This window comes from Lipotes vexillifer, unplaced genomic scaffold, assembly GCF_000442215.2.
Source record: "Lipotes vexillifer unplaced genomic scaffold, Lipotes_vexillifer_v1.1 scaffold76, whole genome shotgun sequence".
In the NCBI taxonomy this organism is placed as follows: domain Eukaryota; kingdom Metazoa; phylum Chordata; class Mammalia; order Artiodactyla; family Lipotidae; genus Lipotes; species Lipotes vexillifer.
In genome coordinates this window covers 1,220,421-1,236,637 of record NW_006773751.1, presented here as the reverse complement: position 1 = coordinate 1,236,637, position 16,217 = coordinate 1,220,421, and the positions used below count along the sequence as shown (strand labels likewise).

The 16,217-nt window shown below is 46.4% G+C and overlaps 1 protein-coding gene across 1 annotated transcript; it reads left to right on the top strand.

Moving 5' to 3' along the window:
- The first annotated feature begins 12,868 nt into the window (after window positions 1-12,868).
- Window positions 12,869-15,028, top strand: IER5 (immediate early response 5). Its single transcript, XM_007448510.1, has one exon. It carries the CDS (start codon window positions 13,098-13,100, stop codon window positions 14,073-14,075), a length of 978 nt encoding a protein of 325 aa, XP_007448572.1. The 5' UTR covers window positions 12,869-13,097; the 3' UTR covers window positions 14,076-15,028.
- Window positions 15,029-16,217: the final 1,189 nt, after the last annotated feature.

Here is a 16,217-nt window from a genome sequence, read left to right as displayed (position 1 = left end):
CTCATGGAATTGATCCACATGTGTGGTTAGGTGTGATGCAGCTCACCTCCTTGTAGGGGAGACAGACAGGTAAGAATACAATAGAAGTTCATCGTGATCAGTCCTACAACAGGACTACGTGCAAGGACAAAGGTGGGATCCAAGAAGGCAAAGGTAATTCTTCTGTGATGAAGGGCAAGGGGGGTAAGGGGAGCACTGAGGACCAAGGCTCACGGTGTCAGAGAAAGAGCTTGAGCTACGTTTTCTTCTACTAGTTGCAGAAGAGGATAAGGTACAGAAAGATGGGAGTGAGTGGAAGAGCTCCAGCTGTCATCCAACCCTTAACGAAGCAGCATCTGCCCCCGAAGCATGCTAGGGCACCACATGTGTCTGTGTTGTTCACTGAGGACAGTAGCTGGCACATAGTAGTGTTCAAAAAAGAGCTGTTGAATTAACAAATAAAAAGAATACATTAAACACATCCTCTGTTCACTTTATCCCTAACGACTTTTTTGATCAGCTCAGAATGCTACACGGTTGACATCCCAGAAGCCAAGGAAGGAGATTTCAACAATGAAAGTATATTCTGTGAGGTTGGGTCTGGATGGGGCCAAACACACCCAGGTGTTCCCAGGGCCCCATCTGGGGCCCAGTACAAGTGGACAGAGCATCTTCATTGGATAAATGACATCAAATAGGTTTTTTTTCAAGAGTTAACTAGAATGTTGTGATGGCTGTTTCTGTCCTCTTAAATTTTGTGGGTTTAGAGCCCAAACTGCAGAGATTTTAATAAACCCTGAAAACATTTAGGAAACATCTCAGCTCCTTTTTCCTTAAAATATTTCTCCACTGCCACTAACGTGGCAAATAAAATTGGGCTAGCAAAGTCTTTTTTTTTTTTTTTTTGCAGTACGCAGGCCTCTCAATGCTGTGGCCTCTCCCATTGCAGAGCACAGGCTCTGGACGCGCAGGCTAAGCGGCCATGGCTCACGGGCCCAGCCGCTCTGCGGCACGTGGGATCCTCCCAGACCGGGGCACGAACCCGTGTCCCCTGCATCGGCAGGCAGACTCCCAACCACTGCGCCACCAGGGAAGCCCCAAGCAAAGTCTTTTTCGTTCCTCTTTTTCTAGTGTGTTGGAGCTCAAAGGGACCTTAGACGAACCTCATCATTTCACAGATTAGGATCTTGTGAACCGTGAGGTCCCACAGCTTGCTCAGGGTCACCTGACTGGCTAGTGGCAGAACCCCGGGAGAATCTAACTCCTCATCCAGTGTTCTCTCCACCATCCCCCACTCTCTCTCAAAAATTCAAAGCAACAGATGTTTATGGGGTACCTATTACATACAAGACAGTAGGCTGGTTTCTACTGGAGAGACAGAGGTTGAAAAAAGGTCCCTATCTTGAACCATTTTATAATCAAGTAGAAAGAAAGACACGTATGTGGAAAATTCTAGAAAATACATCCAAAAAATAAGTGACATGAAAAATCCATGCGGGAATGAACTACAACTTGAAGGACTGGACGAATGTGATCTCTTAAGTGTGCCCACTCTGCTCCATAGGGAGAGTGGTGGTGGGTGTGTGGATATGGAGGCGGGGACGTCAAGTCCTTCACTGGTCCCAGGGACCATTTCCCGCACAGCTGGTGGGTTGGAACGCTGCTCACCGCTCACTGTGTGCTCACAGGAGAGGCCAAGAACCATGACGATGCCCAGGCCAACCACAGGTTTTCTGAGCAGAGAAGAAAGAACCAGGCTCAGTATTTCAGGCACATACTTACTCCCTTATCTTTTCTTAATCTAGTGTTCATAAACGAGGGCTTTCGAGCCAATAGTCTTAGTTTGAAATTCTAGTCAATACAACTTGATATTGTAAAACCACCTCCAGAAATGCCCAGGATATTAAGTGATACAGGACTGCAGAGAATAGTCAGTAGAATTGATCTGCTAATGAGGTAGTCACACAGCTTTGCTCAGGGTTAACACTTTTGGGAGCCAACCAATTAACTGCCCTTTCTAAAACCTCCCAGGCATATTCTGTGTTCAGAGCTTGATAAAGCTCCTGGCCTATGTAAATCTCAGCTCTCCTATGCTTTTTGTTGTTTTTTGCAGGACTTGGGGAGTGGGAGAGGACTTGAAAATGAATGACCTAAAGCTAGATGAGTGATAAATCCCAGGTTGAGTTACCTTGTTGTTTACCAAATATTGGTTATGTATCAGCATAATCATGTACTTGTTTGGCATCATAGTGGTCCTTCCTGGATTCACACAGCCTTTCTCCCACCCCAGTTTCGGTCAGGGCAGAAGTCATGCTCTCGGGGCTGCAAGTATTCTGACTGCTATTCTGCCACCAACCTTACTCTCTAATTAACATCCCTCTACCATGCAGACTCCTAGCCAAAATAAAAAGAACGAAAGCATCTCTGGATCCTAATGTCTAACATTTGAGTCAGCCACAGATGACTTTGTGGGAGGGTCCTTTGGAAATAGTACAGCACATACACACCCCCATTACTCTCTTTACTCTGAAAGCCCTTACCTGGTCTCCAAAATATCTGTTCTCTTCATGAGGTATTTTTCTTCTTTAAGGTGTTTCACAAAGTCAAAGTTGGGAAAGATAATATCATAAAACACTTTACATTTGTGGCACTATATACTGCTCCTCCATTCTCTTTCCGAGAGATCTTTCCCTCAAGGGAGGATAACTGTTTTTCTCCTTTCTAAATCATTAATTCAACAAACATGTGCTGAGCATAACCCTGTGCATGCCATGTACAGTGCTAGGTGCTGAAGACGATATATGAGGAACAACTCTTGTTGGAACATCAAAGTTAATCATATCACTTCTCTATTTTGTTTGTTAGAAGAGTTTGCCAATCGTATATTCCCTTTTCTAAAATATCAGGAGAAAAAGAGATAATTTATGAGTATTCTAAGTGTATTCCTCTATGTATTCTCCCATTCATCCATCCATCTGTCTCCTAGAGAAAAGTGATGAGGCCAGTTCTTGGCAGGGGACAGGGGATGGAAGAGGGAGGCTGGGAAGAGAGGAACTGTGTACGGACTCAGGGACAGAATCTGAAGCAGGATATCCACTCACCCCAACACTTCCAACATTCTGTTGTCTCCTTTGGACCAAGTGCTGTGCTAGGCACTAAGGATGTACGCCTGTCTGCTGCCCTCAGGGAAGTCCCAGTCCAGAGGGACATGGTTGTATGATCAGACCATGTGCCAGAATGTTATTGTTAGAGTGGAAGCATGTACTCAATGCAAAAGGAACCAAGCCCATGGTTTCTAGCAGCTGAGGTTCACTGTGAGTTAATTCATGGAACAGGTTTCTGTTTTTGATAGCTGCTTTAATTCCCTTTGGGTATATTTTCAAGGAAATTTAAAAACAGCAAAACCTAGAATCCAATTTGATGTGTATAATCTTTTAATCCTTTGGGGGCATATTTGGTCCTTCTGTTTCTCCACCTCCCTCCTTTGCCTTCAGGCTCCGGACCTTCTCCAAGTCAGGTGGCTGGTCTGTTCCCTTTGTTTAATGCATCGTGTGCTTTCTCTTCCCATCCACATCCCCTCTCATGACAGGAGACATTTCAGGACCCCAGAGAGCCCTGGCTGGCAGAACAAATTGACATGTGGGAGTGTGGGATGCCGTCTTTCAGAAAAAAAGCAAGAGGAAGAGGTAAAAATGGCAGGCAGAGAGAGGAGAAAAAGGAAAAGAGAAAAAAGAAAGAGGACAAGGCAGAGAAGAAAAAAACAGCAACACCAGCCCTAATCAGATCTCTCCAGACCTGCTGTTGAGCAATTTCTGTAACTGAGAGTCAGATTTAGAAAAAACCTGGCTGGAACGGTCTTTCCCAACACGGGGGCGAGGTGGGAGCAGAATTACAGGAATACCAGAAGACTTGACTGAGTCGCATCTTAAACGGAGATTTTGTTTCAAAATTTTGAACTGGGGGTGTGCGGTGGGGAGAAAACCTTCCCAGCATCCATCATGTGTTGCTTTCGAAAATTATTATTTTGGAGCACAAGCTGTTTCCTGTCTTTAAAGCCTATTATCTATTTCCCTTCCAGGTGGAGCCTGGGCTGCCTGCTAATTTAATCCCCTGGGCTTCCCCCTCTGCCTTCAAGATCTCACAGTGATTCAGGCTTCCTAAAGAGGGCACCTTTGTGTCTTCCTCCCCCGAAGGCTCCCATCTACCCTGGCAGCCAAGGGGATGCTATTTTGGGTAACAGCAGCTGAGTGGGAAGGATTGTTAATTGTTTGTCAAACCCTTCCAGTCTAGTTAGATCTCACTGAAGGGGGAAAAAAAAAAAGAACAAAGCCATACCCTTTCCTTCATTCTATTTTACTCTCCCAAAGTGGGAGAGGGGTGGGTGCGGGTAGGGCCGGAGTGGGGGTGGGGCGGGCCGGAGTGGGGGGGCGGGGGGGGGGGTAACTGGCTTTCTTTCCTCCTCAAGCACAAACACACAAACTAATGTTTAAAAAAAACTAATTATTCTAGCCAACTGGAAACACATAAACATAATATTGGCCCAAGAACCAAAGTAGTTTTAAAATCATTTACAAGCCTCAAAACAAACAAAAAACCAAACAAACAAGCAAAAAAACCCAAACAAACATAAATCCCATCACAACAAAAGAGACATCGGGGTTCTGCCATCCAGTGGGACCACAGCATTCATTCAAACCACTGAGGCCAAAATGACTAAGCAGATCCCCCAGCCCTGGGTCAGCTCCCACTGACACACTGGAAAACAATTCTACCCAGGCACACTAATCAGAACACCCACGGCAACACGCACTTACTCCATCACCGCTTGGACAAATTCAAAATCAAACAGAAAATGATCCACACTGAGAAAGGGCTCCTCAGGACTCTTGACCTCAGGCAGGGTCCCCCACGTGACTCTGAAACTTCCTAAGCATTGCATCAGCCTACTAGGAAAGGGGACAAAAGACTGGGAACCAAAATGTTATGCTTCTTAAAAGGGCAATGCCACAAAAACATTTTATAACTATTTTTTCTTCCTTGACCAATTCTCCTTAGGAACGATGTCTAGACTTACTTGATTTTTAAAGAACACTTGTTTTTTTCACAATGATCTTTTTGGTATTATCCGGGAATGCCAAAAGGAATTATCTCAGTAAGAAAGGAGCTGAACTCAGAGAAATTTATAAGTGATAATGGTTCAGGGGATGGATATGAGAGTGCTGCCTATTTTACAATCATTTTTCCTCAAAAGAGCTCAGGCTGCCTTATAAACATAAATCTGCTAATCCACACACTAGCTCCTGGTTAGACAGCAGATCTGAAACTTCCTTTTACACTGGAGGAGGTGTCTGTATAAATACTCAGAATTTGCTTAGTCAAAATGAGCATGAGGGCTTCCCTGGTGGCGCAATGGTTGAGAGTCCGCCTGAGTTTGAGACCCGGTCCGGGAAGATCCCACATGCCGCGGAGCAGGTAGGCCCGTGAGCCGTGGCCGCTGAGCCTGTGCGTCCGGAGCCTGTGCTCCGCAACAGGAGAGGCCCGTGTACCGCAAAAAAAAAAATTGAGCATGAGATGGGTTAGTGATTTGGGGGTTTCAAACTGAATGAGCATTCATGTTGAAATTTAGATCAGCTGTGTTGATCTAAAATGGACTTGACTGATGAATTAGAATTTGTTCCATTAGCTACAGCAATTAGAAGGGGCGTGGGGAGATGAGGCAAGACTTTCTTACTGGCTGAAAGAGATATAAGTGCCCCTAAATGAGGTGCTGATAGCCAGTAGGGTTTTCAGTACATCATAACCAGTAATGTTTAATTAGAACAGAGTAGGCAAGCAACTACTCTCTCAGTAATAGTATCACCTATTTGTAAATAGCATGGCAACAAAAGCAAACCGTCTATCAAAAACAAAAACCCCTTATTTTATGTGAAAAACAGCTTTTATAGGGAAATGGTAGAGCTTAGGGTCATGAATAATTATGAGCCAGGGTAAGATAAAATGTATTTGTGGTGATAGTTTGGTTGCTGCCACTAGAATAATTTGTCAAGTACTCTTTTCTCCCCCTTCTAGTTGGCTGTGTTAGAATATGTTAGCCTCAAATTTTGGGAACCCATTAATTGGTTTATCAAATAGTTATTGATCCCTTGATATGTACATAGCGACACTCAGGGTTCTGGATGCAGTGGAAACAGGATGCAAAAAAGTGTAATGGAGCATCTCTCAGCACTTTATATTGTTATTGGGAAATAAATACGTCCACATCAAAGTTAAATAACTAACATGTGAGTAAATAAAACACAAAACAAAAACATAAGGGTATCATAAGATAACAAGTGGTATTGTGGTTTTAAGTAACAAATGAATGTTAGGTTATGAGAGTGTGTGTGCCTAAGTGAACACATTGTAAATACCAGTGGCCATGGAAGGCTTCTTGGAGGAAATGGTGGTGCAGAGTTTGGGCAGGAGGGCAGAGTGCATTCTGTTGAGGAAGCAGCAGATGAGACATGTACTTTTGATTAGACCTGTCCAGCTGAGGAAGAGGTGGGGCATTTATGTTGCTCAGGGCAGTAGAAAGGTTCAAAAGACTTGCCTAGATTCATTGAATCATAGAATTCTGTACCTGAAATGATCCTAAACTAATCAGCTAGGCCACTGGTTCTGACACGTGGCTGCACATTGTAATCATCTACAGAGCTTTAAAAAATCCACTGCCTGGGTCTCACCCCAGAGATTCTGATTTGAGTCATCTGGGGTGAGGTCTGGGAGACTGGATATTTAAGGCTCCCCAGGTGATTCTAATATGCAGCCATCTTCTGAGGACCACTGATTTAGTCCAACTGCCCAATTTTACAAAACAAGGACCACCTGCAAATCTAACCCATGCACAGCTGGTAAGAAGCCAGGCTCTGTTCCCCCATTCCAGGCTGTTTGTCTTTAACAATGTATGTAATACTCTGAAGACCAGGCCAGAGAGTTGGATTTTTGCCATAAAGGTCATGGGGAACCACTGAAGGTTTTTGTGCAGGAAAATGGCACATTGAAAACAAATGGTCCTGCAATTCCAGGTGGACTTCAGAATTGAAAAGAATCAATGCACCCTAAGAACGCCTGAGAATGAGGCTGTCCAAGTGAGTAGGCTTTCTCTCTGACATTTGTGTGCATGTTTGTATTTTGGATTTTAAAATAATATTGTGATAATTTATGTGTTGTCACATTCAGATACGTAGAATTGGGCTTCTCTAACTTTGTGGCTACTTTTCAGTTCTAGAAAGAACTTTCTTCTGGCCAATTAGCTCTGTTTTTTACATTTTTCTTTGATTTTCTCCTCACCTCTACAACCATCTAAGTGTTTCATGTTTCACTTCCCTTTCACTTTATCTTTCCTTTGCTCTCCCTCTTCAACAATCAAGGACATTTGTTAATTGCTCACAATATGCTCATACATATTTATATGTCCACACCTCCCTATCCCTTTATTATCCCTAGGGCAGTGTTGTCCAATAGAAATATAATTAGAGCCACATATGTAAAAAGAAACAGGTTAAATTAATTTTAATAATTTTATTTAACCCAATATATTCAAAATTTTATCATTTCAACATGTAACCATTCTTAAAAACATTAATGAGATATTTTACATTCTCTTTTTGATACTAAGTCTTTGAAATCTGCTATGTGTTTTACAACTACAGCATCAGTTTGGATGCTAACCATTCAAACCTCAAAAATATGACACAATCAAGTTGGATTTCAGTAAAAGGATTTTATGTTATTTCAGTTTTTAGGTTTGAATGAAATAAAATGTAAAATTCAGTTCATCAGTTGCACTAGCCACATTGGCCTAGGGGCTACAGTATTGAACAGTGCAGGTCTAGGGTCTTCTATAGTGGTGTTTTTTCATTCTGTGGCTTGAGAGGGTACCATGCTCATTTTAATGAGTTTGAATGCTCTACTTATTGAGGGAATTTGTTTTTCTTCGGAGTATTAAAGGAGATGAGGTATGACAAAGATGATCATAAAAACATCCTAAGTTTCTCTGAACCAACATACAAAATTTAGGACAAGACAGAGGGCGGGGCTGTAAGTTTTGGAAGGGAAACGGGGAGGAGGAAAAAAAAAAAACAGGCCGGTTTTGGTGCCCACCCCTGGTTGAACGCTATTTTTTTTAAATTTATTTTATTTTTTTATTTTTGGCTGCTTTCGCTGCTGCGCGCGGGCCTTCTCTAGTTGCGGTGAGCAGGGGCTTCTGTGCGGGCTTCTCACTGGTGGCTTCTCTTGTGGAGCACGGGCTCTAGGTGCACAGGCTTTGGTAGTTATGGCACGTGGGCTCAGGAGTTGTGGCTCGCTGGCTTAGTTTCTCCACGGCATGTGGGATCTTCCCAGACCAGGGCTCGAACCTGTGTCCCCTGCACTGGTAGGTGGATTCTTAACCACTGCACCACCAGGGAAGCCCTGAATGCTCTTTGACGATAAAGAAATTCTATAGTTGTCAAGCTGACAAGAGAAAAAAAAAATGTAAAATATGCCAGAAGAGCGGGAGAGAAAAAGTTGAAAAGTGGATTTGCCTGTTCTCAGAAGAGCAAGAGGAGTATTATTTACAAAAAAGTGCTTATAATATATTTCTGTGGAGCTTTCCTCCTGAAGGACTCGGGATGCCTTACAAATGATTATTCACTTACATAAGCAACTTTGACCCCAAAAAATTTCCAAATGTCCTCACATTGAAAGGTAGGACATAACGTTATTTCACTCACCCACACTTCTCACCCATGGTAACTTCTCACAGAGCTATTGTTTGCGTGATCCATAGTGGGTTGGCATTCTTCTTACACAGACTAGACTCCATTTAAGGCAACAGAAGCTCTGTAATCATCTGATAGTAATGCTTAGTCTTCAATTCGTCATGCAAATGAGAAAGTCAACAGCAGTGGGCAGACAGGCGCTGTGTTAAAAGGAATCCTCAGGCCAGAGCCTAAACAGTGCCTGAGTGGGGACAGCTGTGGCCAGCACTAATCTGCTCGTGCCCCAGGGGAGAAGGTGGGGGGTGGAAGGGCAGGACAGACTTGATAGACATCCTCTGGCCACTTCTTCCAGAGCAGTTGCTTCCTCTGTCCTTCTGATATCCCCAGCGTGTCTCATCGTGCTACCAACTTTATTTTAACTGAGAGAATCCTAAAGATTGATGGCGGCAAATTCTAACTCTGCTTTCTAAAGCTTAGAAGAGTACGTCCTATACTTTCCCTTTTTTTTCCCCGATAGGTGGAGGTGAAGCTTGCTGATCATGAGAGCCCAGGTCCTCCAGAGACGAGTTCTCAAGGTTCTGTTTTGTTCTCAGAATTAGAGGAACTCCTGATAATAAGAGCGATGAGGCTCGATTTCAAGTCAGCAAACATTTATTGACCATCTACTACTTGGTATAGTAGAAAAAGCATTCAAAATTCAACAAGTGCTAACAGCACACCTACTATGTGCTTAGTACTGAGCTAGGCACTGGTATAATAATAACAATCACGATAAATAAATGTTTTAATGGCACTAGGAACTGTACTAAACACTGTAGGTATTCTTATAATTCCCATTTTACACAATAGGTGACTGAGGCACAGAAAGATGAAATAACTTACCCGTGTTACAAAACATAATTTTCTTATTTCACCTAGATGTGAAATAACTTTCCAAAGGTCACACAACAGGTAAGAAGTGGAACAAGGTAATCTAGCCCCAGAACCCCACACTCGAGCTTTAAAGTTAAATAGGTTCAGAGTTGAAGCCCACCCTCTCCACCTACAGCTGTAAATTACTTAACCTTTCAGAGTCCTAGTTTCATCACCTGTAGATGGAGATAATGACATGGACTTTCAGAACTTTATAAGGATGATACATAATGCCTATATGTGATTAGCTCAGTGCCTGGTAGACAATATCATTGTTAGGGATTCATTAGTTCAAGTGCATAATCACTCAGTATGCACCTGGTATGGCCATCCCAAGTGTTAAAACCTTGAAATTCTTCCATGCCAGTTGGCAGAATCTCTTGAGTGCCCCCCTTCCAGGCCACGCAGCCCCTCCTGTAGGAGCCTGCCCATAACCCCCAGCACTGTAAGGGCCTCCAGGACTCTGTCCTGATGGTCAGTGCCTGTATCCTACAGTTGTTAAATATTTTCACTATATCTCCTGGCTACAAATGAGATGGGCTCCTGCCTTTGATGAGAGCACAGTTTGGGAGGGGCCCTGGGCATGACAGGAGAAAGTAATGAAGACAGTGATGAAGGAGTCTGCTTCCACTGTGGAGGATGGAGCAATGCCCAGCTCAGGTGGGTCTGGAAGTCTTCCCCCGAGGCTTGCTCTATCAGTGACCTGTTTGGGTGGGTGTAGGCATCCCAGATCATCACTAAAGTTCCTTTTGTCTCTAGGCTTTTTCATTCTTGCTACCTCCACCTGGTTCAGACCTTTATTACTCTTTGCCTGAACCCCAGCAAGAGCTTTATAATTAAGTGGTAATTAAGTGTACTGACCTTTCTAGAATGCATTCTGAGGTTCTCTTACTCAACAACTTTTAGTAGCTCCCTGTAGGAAGCCCCATCTCCTCATTGAGGCATCCACAACCCACTACCATGTAACCCCAGCTTCTATCTCCAGTCTTTTCCACTTACTATAGGTGCCTGGTATCTCTGCCAAATGAGGTGTTCCCTACAATGGACTCTGTTGCTCCTGCTGGTTGGAACTTGTGGAGCCCACCTCAGCGTTTTTCAACGCCCACCTCAAATACAACTACTTTCTCCCATCTATGTTCCTTCCTTCCCCAGCCTCTTTTTCCACCCCAAGTCATGTGAGGAGTGATGTGTTCTAATAGCTGGCATCCATTGCTAGTTTATTATATGTCAGGCTCTTCTAAGAGCTTTGAATGTGTTACCTTGTTTTCTGCTCACAAAAGCTCCAAGAGGTAGACACTATTATTATCTCTATTTTAAGATTAAAAAAAAAGTCCAAGACAAGTGAAGTAATTTTCCAAAGGTCATACAGCAAGTAAAAAGTAGAGCTGGGATTCCAACTCAGGAAGCTTGTCTTCAGAGCCTGAGCTCTTAGTGTTTTATAGTGACGGCCAGCTCTCAAAGAAAGAGAAAACAGAAGAAAAAATTTCTCATGTTATAACTCAAAACACATGGCTTGCCTTTGTAATTACTTGTGTTGTTATTTTATCTCCTTCTTTACGCGAGCTGAAAATTCCTAGAGGGGAGAAATTCTGGGTCTCATGAACTGGTGTCTGTTATTGTCATTAAGTTGTGGGAATAGATAACTACTGAGCCATCACATCCTTTGGGGGCCTCCTGATTATGAATTAGCCATAATCAAGCCCACCTTTCACTGATAGTTTTCCTAACTAAATACACTACTTGGCCAAACCCTGATGCACGATCAGGCCAGTGTTCCACATGGACTCCAAGAAAACTGTGTTTAGTTTTGGGTTTTTTTGTTGTTGTTTTTTGCGATACACGGGCCTCTCACAGATGCGGCCTCTCGCGTTGCGGAGCACAGGCTCCGGACACGCAGGCTCAGTGGCCATGGCTCACGGGCCCAGCCGCTCCACGGCACGTGGGACCCTCCCGGACCGGGGCACGAACCCGTGTCCCCTGCATCAGCAGGCGGACTCCCAACCACTGAGCCACCAGGGAAGCCCCTGTGTTTAGTTTTACAACTCAGATTGTTGCTGAGAGTTGTCATTCATCAGAGATGCTGCATAATAGAGCAGATGTGTATGTGATTTCTCCTTTTTGGAGTTGGATAAATTAAAGCATCCTAAGGTTATTTACCAGAGTCATCAGGCAGGTTTGTGGTGGAGCTTAGGTTGGACTAACTCAAACTGACTCTCCAGGAACCCAGTCTAGGACCCTGGACAACCCTGTGCTGTAAGGATCAGTAAATAGACTAAGTTGTTGATTGACCAGAAAATTCCGCAACACTCTTCCCCTATATTTTTACCTTGACACAAAATAAAATTATGACATCATGATGGGAATACAGGACTTCTCTATCTGTATTTTTAGAACTTGTTAGATTTTTCCAAGGATGGACTGGTCAGTCCTCGTGTTGAAGAAAAATCATCGTGGAGAACGTGTACCACCTTTCATTGTAACTGATGGGACAACTGTGTTGGCTCTAGAATCTAGAGAACAAAGTGATAGATGCTAGCTTTAGTGGAGAACCAAAAACTTTGTGCGTAGACACAAAGCCTTGATAAGCAATCAGAAACTTTGGAACTTTTAGAACTCCCTTTTTCTTTCTTCGGTGTTAAAATTGACAGGTGCTAACGAGTGTATGTGACTCTAGAAGGCAAGGGATTTATCCAAAATTAATATCCGCTAAATATCTTGTAGTAACACTATTTGTTATCCAAGGGTATCCTGTGCCACGTTTTGCCATCATCTCCATTTCTATCGGGTTGCCCCGGAGCTTACGGGTGTGTGACGCCTTGCAAACGGTGGCGGGGGAGGGAGGAGTGTTGATCAGGGAAGGATCAGGACTTTATTGCAGAGCAAAGTCCACCACCATACTCGGATGAAAGTTCGAATGGTTTAGTTCGCTTTGGTTCCGGCAAGTAGCGCACAGGCCAGCAAGTTTAAGTACAAACAACACCGTGGCCATCCAGGCCCCCGCCGCTCGGAGCACTGGCCCCGACCCGCCGGTCAGCGGTCGCGCGCGTCGCCCCCTTTAAGAGCCTGCGCCGCGGGACCAACGTTCGAATGGCCCTGGTGCCCCTCCTCGGTCTCCGATTGGCCGCGCGAGGCGCACGAGGGCGCGCCGATCGGCCCCGGAACGGTTGGCGGCCCTTCGCTATTGGCTGTCGGGAGGCCTTTATAAGGCGCCCGGAGGCCGGACTGCCCTCAGTTAGCGACCCGACCCCAACCTGGCTGCTAAGCTAAGGTCGGGGCGGGGGCGGGGGCGGGGGCGCAAGAGCCAGCGAGCGCGTCGCTGGAGCCGTTTCCATACGGAGTCTTCAGAGATCCAGGTTCCACCCCCGGGGCGGACTCGTTGACGCCTATCGTTCCCGTCTCAGCTTCGGGAGGTGGGTCGGGGCTCACTTCTTCACCTCCGCGCCAGCCCTGGGAAGGCGAGGCAGGATGGAGTTCAAACTGGAGGCTCACCGCATCGTCAGCATCTCCCTGGGCAAGATCTACAACTCGCGGGCCCAGCGCGGCGGTATCAAGCTGCACAAGAACCTCCTGGTCTCGTTGGTACTCCGCAGCGCCCGCCAGGTCTACCTGAGCGACCCGTGCCCCGGACTCTACCTGGCCGGTCACCCGGGGGCCCCGGCGCTGCCGCAACAGCCTGGGGAGTCGGTGGCCGGGCCACCCGCGTGCTGGGGGGAGCCACCTCCGCCGGCCGCCTGTGCCGCCTGGCCGGAGCCCGAGCCTCAGCTGGAGCTCCCTGCCGTCCTAGAAGTGCCACGGGCGGGTGACGCGGAGCCCGCGGCCTCGGTGCCGGGCGCCGGGGACACTCTTCAGGGCGGAGAGGCAGAGGCGGCGGAAGCTGCCTGGCGCCGCGTGGAGGGACCGCGAGAGACGGCGGTCGGAGGAACCGGGGTTCCCGCCGGAGGCTCAGATGTCTTCCCCCAGGGGCCTGGGGCAGCGCGCCGTCCCTGGGGCTGCCCCCCGGGGGACGAGGACAAGATGAGCGCATCTCCCCGCGTGGACGGCTGCCGCGCGCCTAGCCCCGCCGGGCCCGAGCCCCCAGTGCCGCACCCCGTCTGCCCCAGGAAGCGCGGCGCGGAGGGTGTGGGCGGCGGCCCCGCGGACCGCCCGGCCCCCGGCTCGACCCCGCTCAAGAAACCCCGCCGGAACTCAGAAGAGCAGTCGGGCGGGGCGGCGGCGGCGGCCGCGCAGGAGGAGGAGGAGATGGAGACCGGTAACGTGGCTAACCTCATTAGCATCTTCGGTTCCAGCTTCTCGGGACTCTTACGGAAAAGCCCCGGGGGCGGCCGGGAGGAAGCGGAGGGAGAGGAGAGCGGTCCGGAAGCCGCCGAGCCCGGGCAGATCTGCTGCGATAAGCCGGTGCTGAGAGACATCAACCCTTGGAGCACTGCCATCGTGGCCTTCTGAGCCCTCGGGTCCCCGAGCGGGAAGGAGATTGAGCAGCGGGCGTCCCGACGTGAGGGCTGGGCCTCTCCGGCTGCGAGGACGCCCCAGAGGCCGTCGGCGCTGAGCGCAAGGAGGAGACCGGGTGCCGCCGGGCGGCACCGAGTGCCCTCGGGCTTGGCGGCCGGCTGTGCGGAGCCTCTCGGGTCTCCTCTTGAGACTGGGCAGTGTGAGGCGTGTCGGAGGAGCACGATCGTGGACTTTTGTGTTTGTGTCTGTCAGTTTGTCTCGTTGAATTAAGACTATTTTGTCTCTCTGGAGTGCATCCCCCCTTCCCCTGGGCTTGGGAGGTTGGGGGCAGATAGGGACTTTCCGCCGCCGGCAGCACCGAGAAGGAAGCGGCGAGAAAGGCCGGGCCCGGGGAGTTCCCCGTTCGCTGTCGGGGGAGGAAGGGACTTTACACAGACCCCTCACGTGAAGCTAGAACCGCACCGGGGCCAGGAGCGGCGTTTCCTCACAGGATTTCCTCAGACTAGAGGGATTTCGTCTGGACTAGGGGCTTGTGGTATTTCTCTCCCTCCCCACCTTTCTCTCTCCCTGAAGAAACGTTTATACCCTGTGATCACTCTGGGAAAGGGGAGCGTTAGCGGCCCTTGTCTTCCCCACAGGGAAAAAGCTTGATGAACTTCACGGCAGAGTCCAAGCTTGGAAATACGGAGTTTATAGAGAAAAGATTTATTTTTTAAAAGCTCTAGATCAGACCTACTACACAGTGCTTTTGAAAACTGTTTAAGGAAACAGTTTACAGACAGAAGCCCTAAGTGGAAAGACCTTATGGGTTTGTAGATAGTGACTCCAGTCTTTGTTGTATAAAGGTTGGGGGAGCTGACAAGGTTTTTGTACAGTATTTTCTCCTTCGTTGTTTTGATTTTTGTATAAAAATGTAACTACGTGTCTAACACGTATTAAATATTTTGAAGCAACTTCACCGCCTCGTTGTCTGTAATCACCGGTCTGGGTTGGGAGGGAGGAAAGTGGGAGGAGGGGAACTAGGGTCCACGTGGAAAGTTGAAGGTGTGGTTCTTAATATCAGTGGTTCACAGACTGGGGACATTGTTTGCTGGCTTCACTAAGTATCAAGAGAGACACGGTTAAGCTTTCTCCTCCACATCAAGAGGAGTGCTCGTAGATACTAACATCAGTGGTATGCCAGTTTCTTGAAACCTGCCACTGTACCTGCCTTTTCTAAAGTCTAGGCAATTTGAATTTTTACAGCCCAGTCTTACAGTGTCTAATATTGAATAACTTAAGTGCCAACTTCTGAAGCCCTTCCCATCCACGGAAGTGTTTTTCACTAAAATTTTTAGTTTCCTGTTAGGTAACATGGGTCATCTTTCAACTTTGTTACTGAAAAAAACCTGACATATGAAGGAAGCTGATGAGACTGACATGCCCAGCTGATCAGGTCTACCTCTGCATTCCAGTGGATGTCAGGATGGAATTTTCAGTGCTTTAAAAAAATTTTTTTAAATTATATTTGTGGAAAGTAAATGCATCAGTGAAAGGAAATAGCTTGTGTCAAACTAGGTGAGGACAGTAGGCCAAGGAGGGCTAGACAAGTTTATTTAGCAAAACCTCCTGATTTGCTTTTGTCACCCAAATGGTGACATCAGTGTTTGGGCCATGGCAAACACTTTGATGATGACAGCCAAGTCATCTATTGATTTTTTTTAAATACAATTACTGCATTTAAGAGCTTTTTGTCTAAGGCAAAATGGTCAGTATTTTGAAAGATTCAATTATCTATTTCAGAAGCAAATCAGAGAATGGTGTCTTAAAATGTGGTTGATAGCACTTTAAAAGATGGAATTGTTCTAAAACATCTTATGAATAAATTGGGTGTTTATGAGATGGGAGAAATTGAGGAAACATTAGACAAAGCTTTAAGAAAGGGTAATTTCCTTTGGGCAGAAGGAGCATATGAATGGTGCTTTGCCCTCCCTAAAGTCCTGATGGTATGAACTTCTGTCATAGCCGAGTAGGCCCATGTTTTGACATTTTTGCAAATTTATTAGTGATTCATTAAGCCTAAGGAGCTTTCTACGTTATGCTTCATCACCATAAATAATATATTCATAGAATTAAACATTCCCTAATCAGGGTATT

What these genes read in the sequence shown, in the direction of transcription:
- IER5 (XM_007448510.1), top strand. Translation starts at nt 13,098, where the DNA reads ATGGAGTTCAAACTGGAGGCTCACCGCATCGTCAGCATCTCCCTGGGC.